The sequence below is a fragment of the Hypomesus transpacificus genome, unplaced genomic scaffold, assembly GCF_021917145.1.
Source record: "Hypomesus transpacificus isolate Combined female unplaced genomic scaffold, fHypTra1 scaffold_27, whole genome shotgun sequence".
In the NCBI taxonomy this organism is placed as follows: Eukaryota; Metazoa; Chordata; class Actinopteri; order Osmeriformes; family Osmeridae; genus Hypomesus; species Hypomesus transpacificus.
In genome coordinates this window covers 2,455,338-2,482,037 of record NW_025813796.1, presented here as the reverse complement: position 1 = coordinate 2,482,037, position 26,700 = coordinate 2,455,338, and the positions used below count along the sequence as shown (strand labels likewise).

Below are 26,700 nucleotides of genomic sequence, written 5' to 3'. Positions count from 1 at the left end.
ACACATTTTGCCATACACCGAGCGCAGTCTGCATGGTCCAAGTTTCCCCTTTGCGTTCCTCCGCCTATTCTAGGATAACGCCGAGGTAGAGAGATGCGGGATGGTGCAGAGATAAGGAGTCACACTATCCCCTTTACATAACAGCTGGGTCTTTAAACTACAATTGGATGGGAAACCGCTGGCCACCGCAGGATTCAGTATGCCGCATTGCTCTCGGCAGTCACAGCAAAATGTGATGGTGCATATTCATTAGCTGTAGCGTGTACCTCATGATGATTAAGCAAACATTCATGGCAGCCGATGAATTTTGAATGAAAAAAGGCTTTATGAATAAGCCATGCCATCATGAGTGTCGTGTTAGTGTGATGCGTAAATTGTTGTAGACGAAAATGACAGGGTTAAATTATTTTGCCGGTTGGCTTGGATATAGTTTTGCTTAAAATACCATCAAAAATATTTATGTGTACGCGCGTGTTTCTGTACCTGTCGCGCCCGTTAGGCGCTGAAAACAGATAGGCGGAGCCATGAGGCAAGAGTAAGTGACGTCTATTCTCAGGTCGCCGAAGAGTGAAACAAACATGGCGACAGAATGGAGCGGGCAGCAGGGATATGTTCTAACTTTAATAGTTTTTCTGTGGGGCGCCGTCGGAGGACGGACCGAGACAGCTACATCAGGTGTCAGCAACAGTGGAAGCCAAGTGCTTGGTATGCGGCTAGAGAGAAGCGACAAACCCGCCTCGACAACCGATGACGGTGTCATACAGGTAACTGAGGAGAGCACCATTCTACTCCGGTTTTACGGGGTGCAGCTCCACTCAGGTACTTGGACGCAGATCCGCTTTACGGAACGAGGTGATGGCGAGGACGAGGATAGCGTTGATGACAATATTGACACACCTAACAGGACTTGTGTAGATTTTACCAAAGACTTCAGTATCGGGACTTACATGAACGTCAGTAGCAGAGGAACGACCGGTGTTCTTAGCATAAACATTAAGCCGCTTCGGAAGAGCGAACCGCAAAAGGAATATGGGTTGTGCGTCAGGAGTGCCAACGGCGGCAGGTGGGCACTTCTTGGAGAGAACGATGGTAAACTCTTGGTGGTCGAGGAAAAGAAATCCCTTCTCCCCTTGTGGCTGCAGGTCATCGTTATCTGCTGCTTGTTGGTGCTCTCCGGTATGTTCAGCGGGCTGAACCTAGGGCTGATGGCTTTGGATCCTATGGAACTCCGCATCGTCCAGAGCTGTGGCACTGAGAAAGAAAAAAAATACGCACGTAAAATCGAGCCCATTCGTAGCAAGGGAAACTATCTGCTTTGCTCGCTACTTCTCGGCAACGTTCTTGTCAACACGACCCTCACTATCCTCCTCGATGATCTTATAGGCTCAGGGTTGGGGGCAGTGGTAGCTTCCACTGTTGGTATTGTGATATTCGGTGAGATCGTTCCCCAGGCCCTGTGCTCTCGCCACGGACTGGCAGTGGGGGCCAACACTATAACGGTAACAAAATTCTTCATGCTCCTGACTTTCCCACTGTCTTTCCCTGTCAGTAAACTGTTGGATGTTTTACTGGGTCAGGAGATAGGCACTGTGTACAACAGAGAGAAGCTGGTTGAGATGTTAAAAGTCACCGAACCATACAACGACTTGGTGAAAGAGGAGATGAACATGATTCAAGGAGCTCTCGAGCTCCGGAACAAAACTGTGGAGGACGTGATGACACCCTTGTCCAACTGCTTCATGATCCAAGCAGATGCCGTGTTGGACTTCAACACCATGTCAGAGATCATGGAGAGCGGATACACCAGAATCCCTGTGTTTGACGATGAGCGTTCCAACATCGTAGACATCCTGTATGTGAAGGACCTGGCCTTTGTGGACCCGGATGATTGTTCCACCCTGAAGACCATCACCAAGTTCTACAACCATCCAGTGCATTTTGTGTTTCATGACACCAAGCTTGACGCTATGCTGGAGGAGTTTAAGAAAGGTGTGTGTTTCTTCCCTAGGTGTGTGTGTGTGTGGTGTGTTTTTCATCTGTCTGTCTGCAGACGTGTTTGGGACTGTTGATTGACTTTGGCCTGACAAGTAGGCAGTGTGTTTTTCCTCCAAACGTTTTGTGTGGAATCCTGTCGATTCAGCTATTTCCATCTGCACAAACACATGCATGTTCCTATGTGCATCTGGGTGGACACGCTCTTTGGCTTTGTATTGATAGCTTTATCGATGAGTGGAATTTTGAAAGCCTAGTTACCAAAACACAGCAGAGGAAAAATGTGACACACATTATGTTGCACACAGACCAGACTAGATGTTCTTATCTTCCCCTTCTGTAGTTTTCTCCTTAACCTGAACTGGTCAAGAGAGCAGCACTGAATATCTGTAGCCGTAGAGGGCCTCAGTGTTGATGCTTTAGCTCAGGCCTTTGAATGATTTGCCACTATTTTAGCATCCAATCCAAAAAAAGACCTTTCATGACATGGCAACGTTGTCAGACCAGAGGTCTGTCACTCATCATGACTGTCCAGTCCTATAGCACCTGTCATTCTCAGAACTGTGTTCACATGCCGTGAGATGAGGTTAGAACAACTCCCAACATGATGTTGAAAAGCTGTGACCACAGAACCAGAACGTGGTGACAACAGCCGTTTGTAGACAGCATCGTGGTGGTTGTCATACTTTTAGTGAGTCGTAGGGTAGGGTACAATTGGAATTGAAAAACACACTCCAAATCTAGTCTTTGAGTGATACATGGTGTCTACCACTGTGCAAATTATTGTTGTAGCTTACCATTTCAATTTGACCTTCTCTCATCTCCAGCGTGGCCTTAAGTCAAAGCCCTGGTTAACATGGCATAAAATGTCTTCTAAGACCCATTAAAGATGGCTGCGCCGTTGCTTCAGACCAGTAGCCATGTTAACTCTTAAGGTTGGCACCCCGCCATGGTAATCGCTGTGTGACCTTGTACCTGCTGACCTGCTAGTGTCCATTCCTAGCGCTTTGATTGGCCGGAGTTTGACACCGGCGTGTCAGGCTATGGAATGTAAGGTCATTGGTTGGGTGCGTGTCTCTGTGAGCCGATTGTCGCTGTTAACTGGCATCACACCATGCTGGTGTGTGCACAGCACAAGAGCAGCTCTCTGAGAGGCTGGAGGAGAGAAGAAGAAGGGAAGAATATGCCAGAAGAGTGGATTACCCTCATTTTGTCTCCCCCCCCCCCCCCCCCTTTCTCGCTGTCCTTCTCCTAAGCCCACCTCCCTGTCTCACATTATCTTACCCTGGCAGTTCACTCAACTTGTTTCTTCTAAGCTTTAAGTCCAGTCTGGTCTATATTAAGGCATCAGGCTCAGTCTGTCCTCACAGACCAAATCTCACTGACTGTTCAAACAGCAGTGGGAGATCTGACAGCTCTGATGGCAGGAGAACAGAGGGGTGCAGAAAATGGAACGCCACAGACTCTGTGCACACCCGCTAACGCTAATGTCACCTTCAGTACAGTACCTCACTTGCTTTCAACTCAGCTGCCCAGTGTTGATAAGATTAAGATGAGATCCTGTCCCTGACCTTCTTGTAGGATGAAGGATCATTCTGATTAGAGGTGTGGTGTTTCTGCAGGGAGCAAATGAATGATAGGAACTCTTGCTTTCTGTATCTCTCTATCTTTATCTCTTTTTTTCTCTCCCCCTCCCCCCTCAGGCAAGTCTCACCTGGCCATCGTTCAGAAGGTGAACAACGAGGGGGAGGGAGATCCCTTCTACGAGGTGCTGGGATTGGTCACCTTAGAAGATGTCATAGAGGAGATCATCAAATCAGAGATCCTGGATGAGTCTGACCTTTACAGTGAGTCTGCATCAACGACTGTAAAACACATAAAGATATACAAGCATACATTTGTGATCTGTACTGAGCATGCAAATTGCTGACCTGCTGGGAACAGGTGGTCTAACAGGTGGTCACCATCACTCTGAAGGACAAATTCTCGTAACTGTCATTTTCAATGATTGACTTAAGTCATTAGAGTGATTGGCAGTTCGTTTTTTAGCCTTCCCCGATCTTCTCTTCACCTCTCCACCTCTCCTCACCCCTTTAATTTCCAGCTGACAACAGAAACCGGAAAAAAGTGGACCCCAACAAGAATAAGCGGGACTTCTCCGCCTTTAAACAGGAGGGTGAGAGCAAGGTGAAGATTAGCCCTCAGCTGATGCTTGCGGCTCACCGCTTCCTGGCCACAGGTAGGTCTGTAGAGCAGAGGGTGAAAGTCCTCCGACGCTGTCCTCACGGCTGTCTCTCTCATTACCCTCTCATAGCTAGCCAGGTTGAGACTTGAGCCTAAGCGAACAGGGAGAGATGACCAAAACACTCGCAACACAGTTTTGTAAACATGGTGATAGATGTGGTTTCGGACACCTTTGTTAGTATGCTGTGGGTTCAAGGTGCTTTGTGGGATTCTAACCCATCTTCTATCCTCCCTCTTCTCCCTCCATCCTCATGGTCTTCACCTGTCCACCCATTTTCTTCTCTCCCTCGTTGGCAACCTTCTCTTCCTGTCTTTCCTGGCGCCGCTCCGCCCCCTCCATCAGAGGTGTGCCTGTTTAGCCCCATGCAGATCTCCGAGAAGGTCCTGCTTAGGATTCTCCGGCACCCAGACGTCATCCAGGAGATCAAGTTCAACGACAGCGACAAGCGCTCGCCACAACACTACGTCTACCAGAGGGGCAAACCCGTAGACTACTTTATACTCATCCTACAGGTACACACTCGCCTCACTTTTTGTCTATGTGGGCTCGAGCAGCTAATTTCATGAGCAGTCTGAACCATTCAATTCCATCGTAGGCTACTGTTATTGTATACACACCGGACTGGTAATTGTGAATTAGGGTGTGATGTGATGGGTCAATGATTTCTGTGGTGTGGTTTGGATTCCAAGCTAAGCAATCACACTGCATTCACAAACCACACACACATCTTTAGACATACCCAAAATCTCACGGAGACATTTGTATTGTATCGATACTGTAATTTGAGAAATCTCTCTCTGTGTGTGTGTGCGTCTGTCTGTGCCCGTGGAAATTTTAGTGTGGGATTTTAGGGTATTATTTAGGGTAGGGTATAAACGATTGTTTAACGATTAGCTAGAAAACCAGGCAGTGTGCAAGGTTGTAATTTTGCACTCATCTCAGAATCATTTTGTTTTCATCTCCGAATCCAAGGACGTGCAGTGCTGCATTTCAACCTTGTTTGTAAAAGCACTTTGAGATCCCTAAAATATAATTTGCCGCCAGTTTCGCGATGGAACCCTTTCCATGTTGATAAGTCAATAACAGGCATACGACAGAAACAATATTATTTATGTCATTGCGATACTGAAAATACAAGAATTTTTACTGCATTGCTGTAATAAAAACGGCCTCTAAGATGGATCCAAGCGCAGAGGAGTTGTTTAATCCCAGGGCATTTGAGGTACAAGCAGATATCTGTAACTAAGCAGACAGGGCAATATAGGTCATCCAGAATCATTGTCAAAAGTACAGCTAAGGGGTGTAATAACAGGCAAACAGGGCTGAGTAGGTAAACCAAAAACGTAGTTGGGAAGAGCAGGCAAAAGGTCAAAACATGGACGGGCTAGACTAAAATATACAAATGCTTCGACTGAACTACGGAAGGAACAAGACTTTGCAACAAAACTAATACGGGTATAAATAACTAACTTGTCTAAAAGGGTAGACAAGCAACAGGTGAAACCAATGATCAATTAGAACTCTGGAGAGGCAGAGCGTAGCCTCCTGGCAGGCTGCCTCGTGAGCCTAGGTGTAACAACTGCATAGCACAAAGGAATCAAATTGGATTGCTAAATGTAAACCTAGCAAACACCCCTTGGGCAGAACTGTACATGCAGCGGGGGGTGCTTAACTAGGCTTATATTTATGTCAACTGGCTCAACCATTGTGTTATGTAATGAACTAATTGTCTAGATGTTTGTGGGGGTAAGACAATTTAACAGAGAACCAATAGAATACATTTTGATCACCATGAGCAATTAATAATGTAGGAAACAGCAGCCAATTGAAGGCGACATAATCATTTGTATGAATGTATCAGACCATTGGCAATTAGTTCAATATAATGAGAATTTGCTTTTATGATGTGCATAAGTGACTAGATGATGTGGAGGTTGAGTAATGTAACTAATTTAAATAGTGATCTGAGAAATGTAGGTACAAATCCACCGAGAACTGTCATCACCAGCTACATCACAGGCACTGCACTATCTTTAATTCCAGAACGGGCACAGTGCCCTATCTATAATTCTAGGAATCTGTGTGTCTCTCACCGACATCTTAATCACCAAGTACATTACGGGCACAATTCATCTTAATGCAAAGGTTAACAACAGAGTCTGTGTTAGTTTGTGACAATATAATTGTTGCTCTCTCTCTCTCTCTCTCTCTCTCTCTCTCTCTCTCTCTCTCTCTCTCTCTCTCTCTCTCTCTTCTCTCTCTCTCTCTTTCTCTCTCTCTGTGTGTGTGTCTCTCTCTCTCTGTCTCTCTCTCTCTGTGTGTGTGTCTGTGGGGTGAGCTCAGCACTGGGTAGCCAGTCTGGGGGACTTCTAAGTGAATGTGTCTTTCACTAGTACATTCCTCTTCCATAAGAGAAATGAGGGAGGGGACGGAAAGAGAGATTGTCGATTGCCAGTGGGAGGGTAAGGATTGGTCGGAAAGAGAGGAGAGCGTCAAAAAGGCAATTGGAGAAGAGGAGGGGATGGATAGGATAGGATGGTGTGAGGAGAAACATGAGGAGAGTACGAAGAGACGAAGAGTGGTGTGAGTGAAGGAAGGGGTGGGGTTCAAATGGAGGAGAGAAGATGGCAAAACAAACTGAGAAACTGTCATTTCTTTGTGTACGTTCATGGTCCTTGAGCTGTAGCATCCAACTGCAAATCCCTCCCCCTGCACCAGCATGAGAAGGAAGGAAGGGGGGGGGGGAGCAGTGGGGAGCACAGAGATTTGAGGGCTCACACTGACGCAGAGAGAGAGAGAGAGAGAGAGAGAGAGGGAGAGAGAGGAGAGGAGGAGAGGAGAGAGAGAGAGAGAGAGAGAGAAGAGAGAGAGGAGGAGAGAGAGCGAGAGAGAGAGGAGAGAGAGAGAGAGAGGAGAGAGAGCGAGAGGAGAGAGAGAGAGAGAGAGAGGAGAGAGAGAGAGAGAGAGAGAGAGAGAGAGAGAGAGAGAGAGAGAGAGAGAGAGAGAGAGGAGAGAGAGAGGAGAGAGAGAGAGAGAGAGAGAGCGCATAAGTGAGAGAAAAGGGGGGGGCTAGCTCAGTAAGTAAGTACACGCAGTGTCACATCGTTGTTTGTTCCCCTGTTCACACATTCTGTTCAAAGGAAATATTTGCTGATTAATCTCTTTGTGTCACCAAAGATACGGCCACGCACGCTCACTTGCATGTATGTAGTAGAGGATGCACACTCTCCAGCACTCTCTGCAAGAAAATCGGTCTGCTTTTCAGCTCCCCTTGTTACGGTCGGTCCAAGGTCACCCCTCCCCCTCAAATACACATACACACACACACGCTCGCGCGCGCACACACACTGTGAACATCCTCCCTCTCTGTGGGCTGATTTGGAGGGGGGATTACCCATATCTCCCTGGGGCAGAGATCATGGCAATGAGTCCTAGCTAAACAGCTCAGTATAGCCCATCATTCCTTTCACCACATCCTTGTTTGAGACTGGTCCTTATTGCCAACAATGTATTTGTATTTAAGACATTTTATTTTGTATTTAACGGTTTAAACGGATCAATTATATGAAAGTAGCTGGGGTGCTCCCAATGGTTGTCACTGATCCATGGACTAATCCACAGATCAAGTGGACCAAAGTATTTTCAAGGCCCAGGTTGTGTGTGTGAGTGTGTGGAACGGAGTAAGACTGGTGTTGACTCCTGAGGTGCAGTTTGGGTGACAACATGCAACATGAGCTTAGCTTCTAAAGTTCTGCCATTCAGAAAGGTGTGTGTGTGTGTTTAGTATAGGTGGTGTTGTTGCACCTGCATGTGTGTGTCTCACAACTCATCGGGTTGAGACTGAACGGGGACACTTTAACACCGGATGCTGAGCGTGTGTGTGTGTGTGTGACAGCGTGCGAGAGAGGGAGAGAGACAGGAACGTCAGCAGACACACCTGTCACTATCATGCATTATTCATGAGATGGCCAGGTGTCTCAGTTACCTATCCACTGGACAACCCCTTTGGTCTAGTTTCTGATTTAAATCCAGAAAAACATAGTGACTACTTTGGCACAAACAAAATAAAAAAAACGTATTAGATTACATGTAAATACAGAACATGTATTTACAATTCCTAACACATTTCACCTTGTCCCTGTCTACTAAAATACCACCCAGTTTCTACTGAAGCGTGATGCCTGAAAGTCATGGTGGTCATGTGGTCTGTGGTTGTGTTTTCCAGGGACGAGTGGAGGTGGAGGCGGGCAATGAAAATATGATGTTCGAGACGGGTCCATTCTCTTTCTATGGAGTAATGGCTCTTAGCACTCAGTCCCTGGGTAAGCTGACACATTCACTCCCTCACTCACACACACACAAGTTCACATGCACACACATACAGGCTCACGTGTATTTATTGAAATACAAACACACACAGTCAACTGTCTACACAGGAAAAGATCATGTTCAAACACAGATATGAAACCCTCTCAAACACCACAAATCTCTCCTTCCCTCTCGTTCATCACTCTTCAGGAATAAGGTCTCTAAACTTCCCATTCGACAGTGCCGTGGTATTTCCTTAGGCGTTAAAGTTTGTCAAACAGCCAGAAATGACCATGGCAGAGGACAGTCTAGTCGTGCCAGTCCCATGCTAGCATACATGAGCATCCTAGCGACGGGCTCCGGTGACTCATAACGTGTGTGACTCACGCACCCTGTAGCCGGAGTGTTCCAGGGACATTTAGACAGGAAAGCCATGCACAGCAAACCAACAACATTATAGGATAGCTGAAAGGTGTGTATGTGCTTGTGCACACCGAGAACAGGCGTCCCGCCAGGGCCGTATCCATAATGCAGGACACTGACGGTGTGTCAGTAGGTGTTGGGCACACGCATGTTGCTCTTTCATGCAGCATTAAGTAACATGTCAGGTTAGCACCAGATCCAGAATTGTGCACGCTAGCGACACTTGGAGGTCAGACGTCAGTATAGCATCGGACCTATACATTTCCATGGTTTCCAGTGTTATTGATGCTATAGATTGATTTAATGTATTAGACCAATAAAAAAAGCAGTGCTCTATGTCATGTATAGAAGCTATAGATGCAATAGGATTTAGTCAAAGTTGTGAAATTACTGGGACTGTCTTTTGTTTACAATTTAGAAACTCGGTCTTCTCCCTTTCTTTCTGTCTCTCTCTCTTTTTCTCTCTTTTTCTTTCTTTTTCTCTCTCTCTCTCTCTCTCTGTCTCTCTCTCCCTCTCTCTCGTGGTCTGTCTCTCTTCCTTGCACTCCTTGTCCCATTTCCTAAAGTGTTCTCTGTGCTTTGCATAGGCAATGTACTTTATCTATGTATGTGTGCATGCGCTATGATGTGTACAGCTTTTATGTGTGAAACCGTAAGTCAAACATGAGAACCCTTTTCTTTGAACAGCCGTCCTTCACCAATAGGCAGATATGTTGACTGGATAGCTCTAGAGAAACCCCTCTGTACAGAAATAATAGGAATGTTCTCCAATGGGGTTTCTGAAAAGAACTTATAAGTTCTGGGAGAGGAGCAGGATTGTGCTGCCCCCATATTGAATTAACTTGTAAACGAGAGCATCTCTCTCTCCTCCCCCTCCTCCCCCCACCCCCCTCAGCCGTCACCCCCCCTCTCTCCCCATCAGTGGCGTCACCCCCTCCGCGACGCCTTTCTCTTAAGAGGTTTTCTCTGTTCAGTCGCTTCCCAGGTAATGACTCGCATGGCGGGACAGGGTGGGTGGGGGGAGATGGATCAGGCTACTTCTAAGCCAATAAACCCTGTTATCGTTCCTCACTCATCCTTTGAAGAGCCCTGCTCCAGCAAGTACCAGCAGGTAGTGTAGGATGAGGAAATCACGGTTACCAAGTCTATGCATCTTGCACTTTTCAGAAGGGGAATAAAATATCTACAACAATCTTCGTTTCCTTTTCTGGTATTTTCCTGCTTTTAGTTCTGTTCTTGTGATTTAATTCCTCCTGGAAAGCGAGCAAAGGCTTGGTAATCTGGCCGGCATTTGACAAGCACTCCTCTCCTGCACAGAACAGTAGCACAGCCCAGGACATTAGACTGATGGTCCAGATGCCACAACACATGATAATGGCCCACTGTCAGCTCAGCTAGCCTTAGAAACACAGGCATGCGGTAATGTGGAAGAAGAGACTTGCTGGATAGGGCTCTGGGTGGAGTGTTCCACAGCACCCCTTGTCATCATCTATACCCCACCCCCCAAACCCTAAAACCCTGAACCTGTCACTACATATAGTCACTTTCTCTAACCACTGATCCACAGTCTGATATTATACATTTGCTTGTATGAGTGGCTGGTATAATAGAATACAATCTTTATTATATGCTAATCTGATCCTACAGCTGTGGTTACGAGCAATGTTTACCTCACCTGTCCTTACTTAACCTGCACTACCACTGCCATAACATGAAGCTCTGTCCTCAAGCCACTCCTTGGCCCAGGGCCGAGTGCACTTGTGAAGATCTGATGCCGTTTCTCCAGAGAAAGAGGTGACAAGGTGTTGACCTCGCATTGTAAAGGAGTTATCTACCTCATTGCTGTTAGCCATCCAGTCACTCAGATCTTCACAAAAGTATAGGGCCTAGTTGGGACAAAGCTGGACTGTTGACTAGACTGTTCACCACTCACTCAATCACTGAACTCTCGTAAAGTCACATTCTCAACACTGTGATGATGATTGTGTTTTGCCCCACACTTTGCCCCTACAGTACTCAGCCAATCAGTGCTTTGGTCTGTGGGTTCAGATACTCTATTTTGTCATTTCAAGTGCTCTATCCTTTACTGCATGTATTAGAAAAAAGTTAATGACACTCGCACATATCAGCTAATTATTCATCTTCTTTTAAGTCATCCAGTTATCACTTATCATACATCAATAGTGTGTCTTCATGTGCTCTTTATCGTTATACACTAAGTGATAACTGCTTCTGTTTGTATTGCGTGTGTTGGTGTGACTGTGTGCATGTTTAGATTTTGTGAGGGTGTGCACCCAATGTGTGTGTGTGTTCCGTGACCTGGTGTCTGTCATTTAGACTAATATCACTTTTCTCAACCCTTACTGAATTTGTCTTCTCACTTGTCTTTTGTCCAACACCGATGTACTGTGCAAATCTCATTTTTTCCTGTTGCTTAGTGTTCTGTGTTTTACTGTGTGGGTGTGTGTGGGTGTGTTTGTGTGTTTACATTAGGGTTGCAAAGGGATGGAATCTTCCTGGCAACCATGAAAGCACCATGGATTATTATAGTAGTACAGAATCATAACAGAATCATCATTTTCAGAATATGACTGAATATTAGATGTAAAAGACACTGACACCAGGAAGTTGGAAAAACTATTTTAGTTAATCTAATGAAGATGCTTACCATTAGTGAGTAAAACCTTTAATGGCTTTGACATTCAGTTGGTTTGTCAATTCCACAACAATGCAGACACTCTGACTGTGTACTATTCAATCAAGAAAACTACAGTGTCTATGGATCCAAATTCTATTGATATTGCAACATCATGTACAGGATAAGTATAAGTATTTTTACATAGCTCTGATTTCAGTCTACCTTAGACACAGAATGTAATAAATATCTTGTATATTTATTTTAAAAAATAATTTCAGCATAAATTCCCCAAAATATTTGGCAATACATTCCGGAATTTTGCAACCCTATATACAAGTAAATTAGTGTTACGTGTCTGTTGGCTTCTCACACTTTCTTTCCATCTATCTTAGAGTTCCGTTCTCCGTCACATGGGGGTGGTCTGAACCGCTCTGCATCTCTAAGTTGCACCGAGCGCCCTCCGGAAGGCGGGTCTGTGACAGGTAGCAACACGCAGCTTCCAGGCACTCCTTTCCAGTACACTCCGGACTTCTGCGTGCGTGCTCTCACAGACCTTCAGTTCGTCAAGGTGACATTCCTCAACATTCCTGGTTTTCGAAGGCCTTGCTGCCTCTCCTCTCTATTTGATCCCTCTCCATCACTCTCATTCGTTTGAATTTGGTCTATTACTCTCTGCCTCTAAATTCACTCTCTCTTCTTCCTTCAGATCACACGTTCTCAGTACCAGAATGGTCTCCTGGCCTCCAGGCTGGACAGCACTCCCCAGTCTCCAGAGGGAAGCCACACACGTCTCGACACCACCGGCCCCCTGCCTCCCATCACCCCCCCAGCCACCCGCACCCCCCTACCCCTGGCCATCCCACCCCTAAAACGCCTCCCGTCGCTCTCTCAGCCAACGCCACCAACTGGTCGTACCCAGCTATCCCAAACCAACGCCCCCTCCTCAGGCACGAGATCAACCCAGTCTCTACCCCAACCAACCCCTCCTCCTTGTAACCGCACCCCCTTACCCCAAACGTCCCCCTCCTCCCTGGGCACAGGCACAGGTGCGGGCACAACTCTCCCCTGCTCTCTCCCACCTAAACCACAGCCCTCCCCACCGTTTGCTCGTCCAGAGAACGGCCCGGGAGAGACGGCCTCTCTGCTCAGCGAGCAGAAGAACTGCGTGGGAGGCACCCGCAGGCCAAGTCACCCACATACACACAGTCACACGCACTCTCATGCCCACTCTCACCCGCACGTGCACACGATCAGTCATGCACACACAGAGAGTACCATTTGATAGCCTCTGGGAGTTTGTTGAAAAAACTTGCGCACACGGCAGACACACTCAAACACACCCTAGTTCTCCCGTGCTTGTTGATGCTTGTCGTTGCCCGGTGTCTCTACAACTTAACATGAGGTATTCTAGGGAAGGGACTTCCTGCATTCTCCTCTCTTCGTGGTATTTTCCCTTTCTCCTAACTTAATATGGCTTACTCTCTACTCAAAGGGCAAGAGAATTAAGACAATAATGCTATTTTTGACCAAAAATTGTATTGTTTTGAGGGAGCGAGTTTGTGAGTTGATCAATGCTGTAAGACTGAGATAATGTCTATCAGGAAGAGTGAGGAAGGTGGTGGAGGAGGTTTGTCATGTATTTACACAACCACAGTCTGCATGATTAGAGTCTGTGATTATTCCCAGAAGTCCCTTGTTGTAGGCAGATGGTGGATGAAAATAGCACTTTGCTATTTATTGTTTCGGTGCACTGTAAAACCCCACTCCATCCTCTCACTCTTTCTCTAGTTATATATCTCACAAAGACACTCACACATCTTCATCACCCTCACTCCTCTTGTGTATGACCTGTGTAAAGGCAACACCCAAAAAATTACCGGCCTGACACAAGCAAACAGTTAGTTGGAGGATGTTTGATTTGTGTCTTTGTGCTCATGTTCATTTGTTTTCCAAAGATTGCGCAAAAAAAGAAAGAAATATAGATACACACACAGTGTATATATATATATATTTATTTATTACAGATATATAGTCAACCGAGTCACAGGGGTCGTCTTCCTTCCTCATACAATTCAGTGCAGCACAACCTTGAAATGTGTCAAAGTTGTAAACGGGATATTCCCAATGTGGATCAGACCAAATTCGCCCAGGTTCGAAAATAATTTTCCTGACACAGGCATTTGTGAAGTGAACACTAAAGGGCTTGCAAGTTAAAACACGTAGCTGTGTTTGTGCTGTACTTGGAGGGGCCAAGGCTCAGACTAAAGGGGAGTTGCAGTACAAAAGCAAGGGATCATTCCCTCACACTTCTCCCAGTCAGAGAATATATTATGACTTATTGAAATAGTGGAGAGCAATATATTTATTTTGCATACAATTAATTTCTACCTGTTTGAGATTTATTTGATGTACTGTTTTATATTTTCTCTTATGTTTATTTTTTCCTTTTAAGATTTTTTATTTTGGACATTTCTTGGTTCTTGAGAACATCAGTGTCCTGTGATAAGCTGCATTCTTCAGATGACACCGACTGTACAAAGACTGACCCACTTTCACTACACAAGTACAAACACACTGTGAAGTAGAGCTCAGTAGAATACTGTGTCCTTTTCCGCCACATCTTTCTTTCTGACACACCAGGAGAAGTTATTTTATTGCTGTTACTATTTAGTTTTACTTTGTGAGTGGCTGCGTTGGTGTGATATCAATCTAGTGATATTAAAACTGAGTTAAGAATTCCACATGTGATGTCACATTTCTTTGGATGTCAAATAGCTATTCATCCTGACATCGCAAGAGTAGAATGTGTAGTTCGGTGGACAAAAAAAACATTCCTCCTAATTTAATAATGCTGTGTACTTTAAAAGGCATTCCAACCAGGGATACATACTGTACATGACTCTTCAGATACAATGTGAAATATATTTTATTGTGTGTGTGTGTGTAATTATACTGTACCCTGACACGCCATGGAGTAGATGTGGAGTGTCCTCCAGAATGAGACTGACTTGAAGGAAATGTGTGACCTGGGTTCTTTTAATACAAGGATACCATGAAGTGTGATTTAACACCATCAAGACAACTATGGGTTGTCACTGAAGGGGAGCTCAGACATGGACTGCTGCTAGCATGTTATTTACTTATCCCCTATGTATGCAATGACTGAAGTAATTTAAACAATTGTGATTATTATTTTATTGTTGGTAGCAAGTGTTTTATTGACTGAAAACAAAAACCTGTTTGTATAAGCTACCACTGCGTTGAAAACACAAACCAGTGAGTGTGAGATATGCACAAAGTGCAGGTGAACATTGAATACTGTATATGATATTGATTCCAAAGCATTTCTCTTCCACAGGAAAACTGTTATTTCTGAATGAGAGTATAATCTCTATTTTAGCACCATAGAATTTAGATTTTGTAAAAACAGACGATGTCCCTTCGTCCACAGTTTTGAGAGGTTCTGTCTGATTTTGTGATGTAAATTCTATAGTCCACACAGCCTTACACACAAAGTAATCCTAGACCTGCCTGCTGGTTCATATAGGTCACATGTAGCAAACAGTCATATGTTGGTTTTCGATTTAGCCACTGGTTGGCTTTCTATGTTTTAGACTGTGTACTGAAACAATGTGAAAGCGTTGTTCAAACCTGAAATGTTGTATTTATTGAGTGATATTCTATTTATTCTATTATTCTATCATAATCTAGGAAGGCACCTTGACGTGTTGTCACATGAAATGGTCTTCCATTTATGAGAAACGCATCTTTCTGTGGAAGAATCTGTTGTTTCGATTTCCTAAAACCTGCCTGTATTATGTTACTGTAAATATTCTGTATATGAAGAATTGGGCATTGATGTGATTTGTGTTATGGAGTGAGAAAAAGGATGGATATTGATCTTATGCGTAATGTAGCCTTTGTTAGAAAAAACTATCAAGATCTTTTCTTTCAATAGTTGTAAGACATTGCATAGCAATAAAGCATTGCTCGGATTTGACCTCAAAGGACATTTCTCTCCCTCTTCATGTTTTAAAGCTTATACTGTAGCATTTTGTAGGAGTCCGATCATGTATTGTCACCTGGATAATCAAAGCCATGGGACGGTTTGCTTTTTTCCATTTCTGCAAAATATCCTGGAAAACCAAGATGTGCGCCTCCTGTACGTAGAATGGCATACTGGCACCTCAGCACCTTGTGGGTAACTGCAGTGTACGGCTCGTTCGCTCCCTCCCCCAACCCTTCCCTTTCGTAAACCTATCCTTTTTTAACCTCCCACCTACTGCCCCCCCCTCCCCGACACACACACACACACACACACACACATTCTTCTTGTCTCCGGCCTTGCTCCTCTCCAACACTCCTTTTTCTACCTTCCCTCCCTTTGCGTTTCCGGCCCCCTCCCCTTCTCTTTTTCACTCCCCTTATCTACCCTCCTCTCCTGCCGTTTCAAAATATTGAAATTTCTCTACTATTAACTTGTTGACCCAGTCTTTTAAGCTGTTTTTAATATTTGGGAGACCTCTGGCCATGGGCTCTTAGCAGGGGTGCTGGGCCGAGACTCCTGTTGTTGTTTTTCTTTTTCAGAACCTTGCTCCAGTGTGATGATTATACCTGGAGGAGAGTGCTTGGGGCCTGGACAGGGTTTCCCCACTGTTTGATTCACTAGCAGTGTGATTTTGGTGGGGAACTTAATAGGGTCTAGGATGTTAGCTATCTGGGAGCCAGATTCAGAAGTAGTTGACCTCCGCTTTTGAATTGCCATTAAATAATACATTTTCATTGAACTTGCATTAGGACTAGTTCTATATGTTCTTTCCATTGACTAAGCCCAATATTCCACTATAAAAAGTCAGATTTGATTATAGCTTTACATACAGACAAGGGTATTAACTGCCTGATTCTAAAATCTTTATTTAGATTGGTCAGCTGCAGCTGGATATAAAAGTTACCATTTTTATTACACATTCATTGAGTGCTCAATTTTATTAAAAAAAAATAAGATTTAAAAAAATAAAAATTATAAAACAGTTGATAGGTGAGTAAATGTACTGTTTATCTCCAAACATGCGCTGTATGTGTACATATTGTTCTAAATGACCTTGTTACGAGTTTTGCAGTACATGGGGTTAATAAAACCTGAAATAATTTTGCTACTGATGTTATGCCTGGCTATTCTTGACTGCCCAGGGTTAAGGGTAGTGCCTAACTAACGAACTAGTGCCTCCTTACTGCCTCTGTTGCACAGTACTTTTGGGAAGGTACGCCAGACCATTCCAGGTTTAATATGTAATGAATTGGTTGAAACGGAAAGCTGATAGTGTTTTCATTTGGGTTACCTAGTAAAGTATTGAACTGCAGGCTGTTGAGTGAGTAAATTATATATTATATGTTTAGCATTGGTGTATTTAAAACAGTATGATTTGTCTTCCTAAGTGTCACATAGTAGATGTTTGTGGAAAGTTAGCTAGATATCAACAGAACGGGTAAATTAAATAATTCCATACAGCATATCCGCATTACATAAAAATAGCAGAGGTGATGAATGGCTTGTTTTCGTGAAACTAAACAAAGATGGGCGTGGTATGCCCGTCTGTATCTGCATATCCATTGGATATCAACAGCTATGGAGTTTCATTTGACCATTTCTAAAAAATAGGCGGTGTCATTCGGAAGAAACTGTTTCCATTGAGGCTCAAACAATGCAGCAGTACTTACCATACATCCAATACATGTAGTCCCCAGAATGGCGATAACCGTGCACAGTTTCTTTCTCTGCGTTGTTTGGCTCGCAGAAAGCTCCTGTAAGGTGTCGGGGGTGTGGCTGCGACCCAGGCAAACTGTCACATGACTCGTACAGAGCCCAGCTGCCCAATTCCAATATGGTGGCCAGCTTGGCAGACCTACGGTTCTTGTTTATAACGTTGTTGTTCTGCGGGATCAAGCACGGTGCGTGCAGCCAGCAAGCCCCGCGGGTACTGGGGCTAAGACTGGAAGACCCAAAGGGTCTGGTGTGTATGAATGAGCGGATCATCTCAGCGCCACAGGGGGGCAAATTCAAGCTTCGCTTGTTTGTGTCGGATCTGTTGAATGAGACCTGGCCGTGGGTTGCGTTCGCAGGGGCTATCAAGGGTGAGGCCGGGGCAGTGGGAGACGCCGCGGACCCGTGCGATCAAGATACTCGCCGTGACGCATCTGCGTTCCAAGTAACAGGGGAGTTCACGGCAGACGAGGATAATAGCGGACTCATAACGGTGCAGGTACACGAGGAGAGCAGCTCTTCAACGGAAGGAGGAGGGTCAAAGGACGCGCCGATATATCACCACCTGTGCGTTCTGGCAGAAGGGAAATGGGTATCCGTGGGACCAGACAGACTTCGCATAAACTACGACTCGGGTCTACCTCCAGATTATATTCCTCCATGGGGTCTTGCGGTGCTGGTGGTTGTGCTTATCCTAATCTGCGGGGTGTTCAGAACTCTGAACCTCAGTCTACTGTGGCTGGATCCTCTAGAGCTCTACGTCCTGCATAGCTGCGGGTCTGAGGAGGAGAAACGTGCCGCCAAGCGCTTGGAGCCTATCAGAAGACGTGGAAACTTCTTGGTGAGTTCCCGGAGAGTTAGAGTTTTTTTTCTTTCGAATGGCATCAAGGAAAGTATAAACTGCTGTGACTATACAGTTGATGGAAAGCCACAGTATTATAGACTACAGCACCAATGGCTGCAAGCATGGTAACTCCATGTAGCACACCAATACGAATGACAGGGATATAACATGACTGGACAACCATCCTAACTCTTCCTCCTCATTCTAGGTGTGTTCCTTGCTGTTCCTGTGTGCTCTTGGCCACTCGGTTCTAGGGGTTCTGTTCTACCAGGCCTTCGGTTCCGTGCTTCCTGCAGTGTTCACCAGCGGGATCCTCATCTTCCTCCTATCGGAGCTAGTTCCCCACATTGTGTGCTCTGGCTATGGATTCCAGCTGGCTCCTGGGCTCACATGGCTGGCCCAGCTGTGTATGGTGCTGACCTGCCCCCTGTCTTGCCCGTTGGGCCTGGTACTGGACCTGGCCCTCAGGCGTGATGTCAGCACTTGTGGCATCAGGGAGAGGACCATGGAGATGATCCGCACCAGCGTCAATGACCCATACAGGTGCGGCTTGTTCGCATGCGCACCAACGCACGCTGATGCACACCAACACATACACTCTGTCTCACACACACGCCTCTCCTCCCTCCCCTCCCTCTCCTCCATCATGTTTTCTCTGCGTCGGCCATTTTGTCTCTCCCTCTGTGTCACACATCCACGTTTCCCGTCACGCATTTACTAACCCCCCCCTCGTTGTCTCAGTGAGTTTGTGAAGGAGGAGTTCAGCCGCGGCACGCTGCGCAGTAAGACGGTGGAGGACATCCTGACCCCCCTGAAGGACTGCTTCATGCTTCCCAGCACGGCCATGCTGGACTTCTCCACCATGTCAGAGATCATGCAGAGCGGATACACGCGTGTGCCCATCTACGAGGAGGAGAGGTGGACAGCCTTCCCCCAATGTTCATACGATTTTGACTGCCCGTGCATCTGTGTCACATTGAATCCGTCCAAGTGCTCCAGGGGGAGTTTGTTTTCACATGGCTGAGTGCATTTCTCTAGATTGTGTGCTTGGTTCTGTTCTGTGCAGGTCCAACATTATCGAGATTCTCTACGTTAAAGACCTGGCTCTGGTAGATCCGGACGATTGCACTCCCATGACAACCATCACCAAGTTCTACAACCATCCTCTGCACTTTGTATTTAACGACACCAAACTGGACGCTATGCTGGAAGAGTTTAAGAAAGGTATGTTTGTGTGTGTGTGTGTGTGTGTATTTTATTTGACACAAGGTCTGTATGTGTAATTCCTTTACTCTCTAAGGCAACTCTCACCTGGCCATCGTTCAGAAGGTTAACAACGAGGGGGAGGGAGATCCCTTCTACGAGGTGCTGGGATTGATCACCTTAGAAGACGTCATAGAGGAGATCATCAAATCAGAGATCCTGGATGAGTCTGATGGCTACAGTACGTATGTGGATGAGTCTGTGTGTGAGAAACCTTTTGTGACATCTTTCTCTTGTCGTGTACTCTCCACTTCCTGTACTGACTCCTCCTCTTCCCCTCTTCCTCTGTAGTGGACATGAAGCTGAAGCGACCACTCGTTCCTATGGCGATCCCACTGGAGCCTCGGAGCGTACACGAGGAGTTCTCGATCTTTAAAGTTCCCGAAGGGGAACCCAAAATCCGCACCTCTCCCCAACTCCTTCTGGCCACACACCGCTTCCTCTCCAGGGGTTTGTGAACATTTTGTCCATGTTTGTCCCCCCCGTTTTCCTGTCCTCAAAGTACGTGTGTGACCGAGATGTCGCCCCTCTGCGCATCAAGCTTGTGCTTTAACCGAACAATGACAGTTTAAACCCACGTGTAATGATTACAGCTTTGTCACACAATTAACGGTCACACCGTTGGAAAAAGGGGCGTGCGTTGATTGGGCAATCAACATGGCCATGCGGATTTCTGTTGTTTTAGTCGTGACCCCTTTCTGTCTCTTCAGCTGCTTTTCCTGGACTTGGTTTCATCTTTAACGTCTAACTGGTTAGGCTGGTTTGGCATTAAAGGTTTGGATAACGTATGGAGCTTAATAGAATAGAAATGCTGGGGAACTCAGTGGTGGCTTGAATACTCTGGTTAGTGGACTGACATGTAGAGCTTTGGCACATAGAATAATGTGGTGTAGCATTTGTTGTCTTAGAAAGCAAGGGAACAATTTCTCTCTCTGGCCCCATATTTCGTCACTGCACTTGAATAGGATGTGACTCGCCACTTCCAGACTTGAACTATGTCTGCTTGTTCTCTGTTCTCTGGGCGCTGTAGAGGTGGAGCACTTCAGCCCAGGGCGTGTGTCAGAGAAGGTACTCTTCCATCTGCTTCGTCATCCCAGTGTCAACCAGGAAGTGCACTTTGACCCCTCCAACCGGCTTAGCCTGGACCACTACCTCTATACACGCAACCACCCAGTGGATTACTTCATCTTGCTGCTGCAGGTGTGTGTGTGTTGCTGAACTCTTCATTGCATCATATACTGGTATTGCAGACATGCATGTTGTTATTTTTCCTCTGTGCCTGTAGGGGCGTGTGGAGGTTGAGATCGGTAAAGAGGGGCTGAAGTTTGAGAATGGGGCGTTTACGTACTATGGAGTGTCCGCTCTCACAGCACCATCTTCTGGTAAGGCGCAGAATCCCAGAGGATGTGATTTACATTTATGCATTTAGCAGACGCTTTTATCCAAAGCAACTTCAACTTCAAAGCGACGGCAACATTTGATTTGAGCTTGCCTCATTTTATAGAGAACATGTTGACTTGTGATTTGTCTCTGGAGACATTTGCAGGACTGCAGAAATGTGCAGGATTGCACTAAAAGGAGCTGACCTCGGATTTTTGTGTGTGCGGGTGTTTGCACTTGTGTGTCCTCCAGTGCACCAGTCTCCCACGTCAACCCAGCGGCATTCTCCCAGAGATCCATTTGAGCTGGGCGAAGCCACAAGCCCGTCCAGCTACTGTCCTGACTACACCGTCCGTGCTCTCACTGACCTGCAGCTCATACGAGTAGGACCTCATCTGGCTTTAACCATATCCTAAACTTGTCAGTTGTGCTGTGAAGTCTAGACTTAATGTTTGTCTGTCTGTCCAGGTGACCCGTCTGCAGTACCTGAACGCTCTGATGGCGTCCCGTGCGACCTACAGTCCTGACACACCTGAAATTAAAATCCTTCCCAACAGCCAGACCAAACTACTCAATGAGAGAAATACAACACAAGGTATGTCTGCTAACACACACAAACACAAACAAACACTTGGAGATCCTTTTCCCATCAATCATATTGGCCCGTTTCTTGTCTTTTGAGTTGAGAAACTGTACGGTGTTATTGTATGTCTAGACCAGCAACTGCTTACAGTAAATTCGTAGATGTCCATCTGCTGTTGATGTTCAGTTAGTGAATAGCCAGAAGGATTTAAGATGTACCCAACTAATTGTCTCTTCTTGATTGATGTACAAAACTAATCGTAATTTCCGATTACAAATATTACTTTGCTCTCCTAATCTCAACTAAGACGTGTCTTTTTCTTCTTTCTTTTTTGTCTTCTTCCTTTTCTCTTTCATTGCCGTCCACTGTCCTCCTCTCTTCTTCTCTGGCCACTCCAGACTTCCCTGTCACCTTCTCATTCTTTGATACTATTGAGAACTACTGTTAGTGTTTAAGTGCATGAGGTAAACGCACGCTGCTGTCATCACAGTCACACGTCAGTGTCAGGACAGCATACACATACAAGCGCGTTCACACACACACACACACACACACATTCGTCTACAGTACAGCAGTCACCCATACACAAGAGCCTCTACGATGTTGCTGACGGCGGCATAAGTGTAGTCAAAACATGACTTGTTCAGATAGATATTGACTCAAATTTATTGACAATGTTTTTACATTAGCAGACAATTTACACGCAAAAAATTAAGCTATATGGCCTGTTGGATGACAATAAACGGCCAAGTGGTCACGAGAAGATTCTGTTGTCCCCTTTGGCTTCCTTTCCATGTTGCCATATTTTTACATGGCTACATGTGCATGTTGAAAGCAGAGCCACAGAGAGGACATGGTGTAATAGCTTGTGGTGATGGGTCAAAGGGTGTCATTTTGTTGTTGCAGTGATCGACATGTTTGACAATAATATGATTTGAGCATGATTGTGTGATTGTGATGCCACCTCCATCTCACCACACACATTCCTCTCATTGCCTTTGTTCCTTAGGTGACAGTAAGGCCTGTGAGAGTTCCACTGAAGAGGAGGCCCATGGGTAGTGGAGTTCTTCCTGCCCTCTGTCAAAACCTGTGTGTCACTCCAGATGACTAAGAGGACAGTTTTTAGGGTTAGACATTTCTTTTTTTTCTTTTTTTGACCAAATAATCTCTAGTCTCCCGAACATTGGTGATTGAACCAATTTAGAGTGAATAAGTATCAGTCTGTTTGAGTGTGTCTGTAGCACTGGAACATCACTGTTTTCAACCCCCCCCATAATTGCTCTGTATAGTTTTCAATAGACTCCATTTTTAAGATGTTCTGTTCTGCTGGTGTATGTGTGGACTAATTTGTGTGACAATTATTTTCCTTCCTATTGGAATAAGGCACTCCTCACTAAACATTGTTTCTTTTTTTCTCTGCATTGCCTGCCTGGGTGCCAAAACGAATTTGTTTTCAAATATGTACTTCGATGTGTGTGTGTGTGTGTGTGTGTGGGGGGGGGGGGGGCAGGGGCAGACAGGCATGCCTTATCTATCTTCAAGGTCCGTCCATTTTAGGTTATACATCACACCAAGTCGTCAAAACTGGTTTGCACCAACGTGTGCACTGTTATTGACTTAATACCACATTTCTTTGGTACGTCCAAAATTCATTTTGCACATGCTCACATATCAATATGTATAGCCAAATATAAATAGTTGATGTCGTTGTTTGTCTTCCTTCCATTCATACCAATTACCCAATCAGTGCAATGTTACTGTCATATGTAAATACATCACAGGTCAAAAGTGGACTTGTTACTTTTGGGTGAGGGCCAGTGTATTGTGTATTGCCACTGCGTCTGTGTTTGCTTCAACCAAATACTACAGCAACAAAGGGACTTGGATAAAACACAGTAGATCTACCTAGACAAAACTGACATCCAGGCCCTTAAACAGTGACTTACTGTATAGTAATGCAGTTGGTTCTTTGAAAAATACATTTAGGACCAATTCTACACTCAACCTATCCCAATTCCAACACCATTTGAAATCTGATAAAAGTAAATAGTACCCTTTTTCTGCCCATTTTCATCCTGTCAGGTCTGTATGATGTGCCAATTTAAGGTAATTTGGGTCCCTTGGGCCTAGTTATCTTGTCTAATAACCTTGATAGGGATGCTTTGGCATTGAATTAACTTATTCATTCCTTTTGTTTGGCCAAGGAGAGCTAAGGTTGCCATAGAGAAAGAGAGAGAGAGTGTATGTGTGCGCATGCGTGCATGCACAAGCAGTTTATGTCTAAAGCACCTTGTTAACTCTCATCCTTGATTTTCAAGTAGGCTGAGTTACATTATCATTCCTGTGTGATTTGTGAATGAGTGAGTGAATGTGCTTCCAGTCCTAACAGACTCTTTCAGGAAACAACCCAGGTTGCAGTGTTACCAACCATTTTAACATGACTGGAAACCCACAATTTAAACCGCTTGGTTTAGAAAAGTACCTTATCCAGCGTTTTGGGAGTTTTTGCAATGTTTTAATGGAGCAAAATAGGGGTGTTCCTCCTAGCTTCTCCAGCAGGCTAATGGACGTTTCTCCAAACAGGTGTATGGAGGTCAGCATGTAACATCATTTTCAGGTCTTCTGATTTCCTATGGAAGAATTGTAATGTTTGTTAATCGTATATGCTTAATTGAGGGCATACACTAAGAGATCTGAATAACAATGCTGATAGTGAGTAAATATTTTCCAGTGGTTTAAGCTTAACCATGTTGTACTGTTGGTTCTGTTGTATTAAGTTCATTTATATTGTATTGTATGACAGAATGTATATTGTAAAAAAGGTAATCATTTATCACGTGTGCTACTTTTACTGATTGGGAGAAATTTAGTTTTCTGATTAGTTAGAAACTGTATATTCATGTATTAATACTTCCATTTAGAGAATATAAATCAAGGATGTAGTCTTAAACTTTTAGTTTTTACCTCGGTTTTCAGATAGCTTACAGCACTAGAATTGATACGAAAACACAGTCAGCTGCTATTTCTTCCTGGTTTGTATAGCCCACAGTGCAAAATTTCACTATTTAGGAAGGCAGTTATTGGTACATCAACCACTTGTAGGTTAACTGTTCCTGAGGGAATTAACTGGACTGATATTGCCACTTTCTGAAGTTTAGTTCCTGATGTTTGGTTCCTGATGTTTGGTTCCTGATGTTTGGTTCCTTCACTATGAGAATGTACCGCTGCAAAAACTTCTCTTTTAATAAATAAGGGTCAGTTTATCATACTTTATTACGGTTCTTTCATACATCGTATTACGGTTCTTTCATACATCGTATTTCATGTAACAGTTTGTCTTGGTTTTTGTTCGGAATCGTTCAGCTCGGGGATTGTATAGTGGAATAGTCAGTCAGATATAGAGTGCGTTAGATTCTCACCGTTGTGATTGGGTGAGCTATGAGTACGATACCTATAGTCTATACATATAGCTATGCTATTAAAACCATACCCACACAAGACTTGCTTTCAATGCAGTTTTCTAAATCTGATATTTTATTCAAATTCAGGTATTTTAACTTTTTTAATGTAAACTTGTCATTCATACTTGTTGTTACCTTGTTTAAGTTTGACATTGGAGGGAAAGAATAGATTAATGCAAAAACTCAGTGATCCGCGGGACAGTTCTAATATTCTAATGGGGTCTAAATTGGAGGGTTTAAAGAGTAGCTACACACCTCAATTTCAGTCTTAGGCCACCCCTTCATCTGGAAAAGAAAAAAGTCAGGAAGAAATTTATGAGTGGGAGATTTACTATGGAACGCCAACTGTACCAAAACGTCTGAATTGTCGTTCGGGTACAGACGTCAATTTTTGACATCTGTAGGCTACACGGCCGTTTTTAACGTCTGTATACGTTTAAAATTGGGTGCTTCCACTGCATTTGTTTGTGAGGGGAAACCAGATAACGATCATTGCAAGAGAGAACCTGTCCATACTCAACCTACCTTGATTGAATTAAGGTTAAGAAATAGACTAATATAAATTGGCAGTGCCATTGACAACTATAGGCTATTTTGTAAGCTACTGAAAATATAATTACGTTCGTATACTATATCATACATTTACATTTATTCATTTAGCAGACGCTTTTATCCAAAGCGACTTCCAAGAGAGAGCTTTACAAAGTGCATAGGTCACTGATAATAACAACAAGATAGCCCCAAAGCATTGCAGGTAGCCAAAAACAGAAGTACACATTGTGAACAACCAAAAATAAGTGCTAAAGGGAAGAAACCATAAGAGCATGTAGTTAAGCAAATTACAATTACACAACATGAATCTCTAAGTGCAAGTGTACCATTCCTAAGTACCGTTGTACTCCCGGAACAAGTGCTTCTTGAGCCTTCTCTTGAAGGTGGAGAGACAGTCTGTGTCTCTGATGGAGGTGGGGAGTTGATTCCACCACTGGGGGGCCAGGCAAGAGCTTGTGTTGGGACCGGGCGGTCTTGAGCGGCGGGCCACCAGGCGGTTGTCTGAAGAAGACCGTAGGTGGCGGGAAGTGTGACTGCTCGGAAGGTCAGTACCAGGGTCTTGAATCTGATGCGGGCCGTTATGGGTAGCCAGTGGAGGGAGATCATATTCACATTTAGAAAAAGGTATACATTTACGTTCGCTAATGTGCCCACTAGATGGCAGTGTGAGAGCACAAATAGTAAGGGCAGAGCCTCTGTTCAATGTGATGGGTAGGATAAATTGTGTAACAGCAAGTCCTCGGGGGTTCCCTCCACACATCATGATTTCTGAGCGGCTCCGATTTTCTTCCGAGCAAGTTCGGTCACTCTAAACACACCTCACATCAAGGGAAAATCTGATAAAATAATCTGTAGATCAGGGGTGTTCAAAGGGGTGGCCGGGGTGGCACTGGACCCCCCTGATAGCGGACTGGCCACCCCAAGTGCCACCCCAAAATGTCATTCGCTATCCCTGGCAATTGGATGCTGATTGACATTTAATTTATCTTGTTAAAAGAAGCGTTTTTTTTTTTTTTTACATCTGGCAGTGCATTTTTTCCATGAGGATATTTCCACAGTTCACCAGTCAGTCACAAATCACTACGCCAGCGTCTGATACAGCGCCAGCGACGGAAACCAAGAGCATAGTATTACAATTATCGTTTTAAGGTTTAGCATTGGGGTTGAGGCTTCCTGAACAAAATGTTATGAAAGTTGAGTTGCTGGGCCGCAGAGCCATAGAAAAAGATGCATATTGGCAATTTGGTTCC

At 44.7% G+C, this 26,700-nt stretch overlaps 2 protein-coding genes across 4 annotated transcripts; both read left to right on the top strand.

The window, feature by feature from the left end:
* Nucleotides 1–543: 543 nt before the first annotated feature.
* On the top strand, nt 544–15,610 carry LOC124463159 (metal transporter CNNM4). 2 transcript variants are annotated; one of them, XM_047014925.1, is made up of 8 exons: nt 544–1,989; nt 3,696–3,839; nt 4,097–4,231; nt 4,580–4,749; nt 8,463–8,559; nt 9,864–9,953; nt 11,999–12,174; nt 12,313–15,610. In XM_047014925.1, the coding sequence occupies exons 1-8, from the start codon at nt 579–581 to the stop codon at nt 12,886–12,888; spliced, it is 2,799 nt and encodes a 932-aa protein (XP_046870881.1). In that variant the 5' UTR covers nt 544–578; the 3' UTR covers nt 12,889–15,610. The 2 variants fall into 2 exon arrangements, with proteins under 2 accessions (XP_046870881.1, XP_046870882.1); XM_047014926.1 differs by lacking the exon at nt 9,864–9,953.
* Nucleotides 15,611–17,452: 1,842 nt separating this feature from the next.
* On the top strand, nt 17,453–23,146 carry LOC124463147 (metal transporter CNNM3). Of its 2 annotated transcripts, none has more exons than XM_047014910.1 (11): nt 17,453–18,208; nt 18,420–18,754; nt 18,953–19,129; nt 19,278–19,435; nt 19,512–19,655; nt 19,766–19,924; nt 20,505–20,674; nt 20,760–20,856; nt 21,107–21,237; nt 21,323–21,449; nt 21,836–22,436. In XM_047014910.1, exons 1-11 carry the CDS (start codon nt 17,489–17,491, stop codon nt 21,883–21,885), a joined length of 2,268 nt encoding a protein of 755 aa, XP_046870866.1. In that variant the 5' UTR covers nt 17,453–17,488; the 3' UTR covers nt 21,886–22,436. The 2 variants fall into 2 exon arrangements, with proteins under 2 accessions (XP_046870866.1, XP_046870865.1); XM_047014909.1 differs by lacking the exon at nt 21,836–22,436 and adding an exon at nt 22,447–23,146 and having other exon boundaries at nt 17,454–18,208.
* The last annotated feature ends 3,554 nt before the right edge of the window (nt 23,147–26,700 follow it).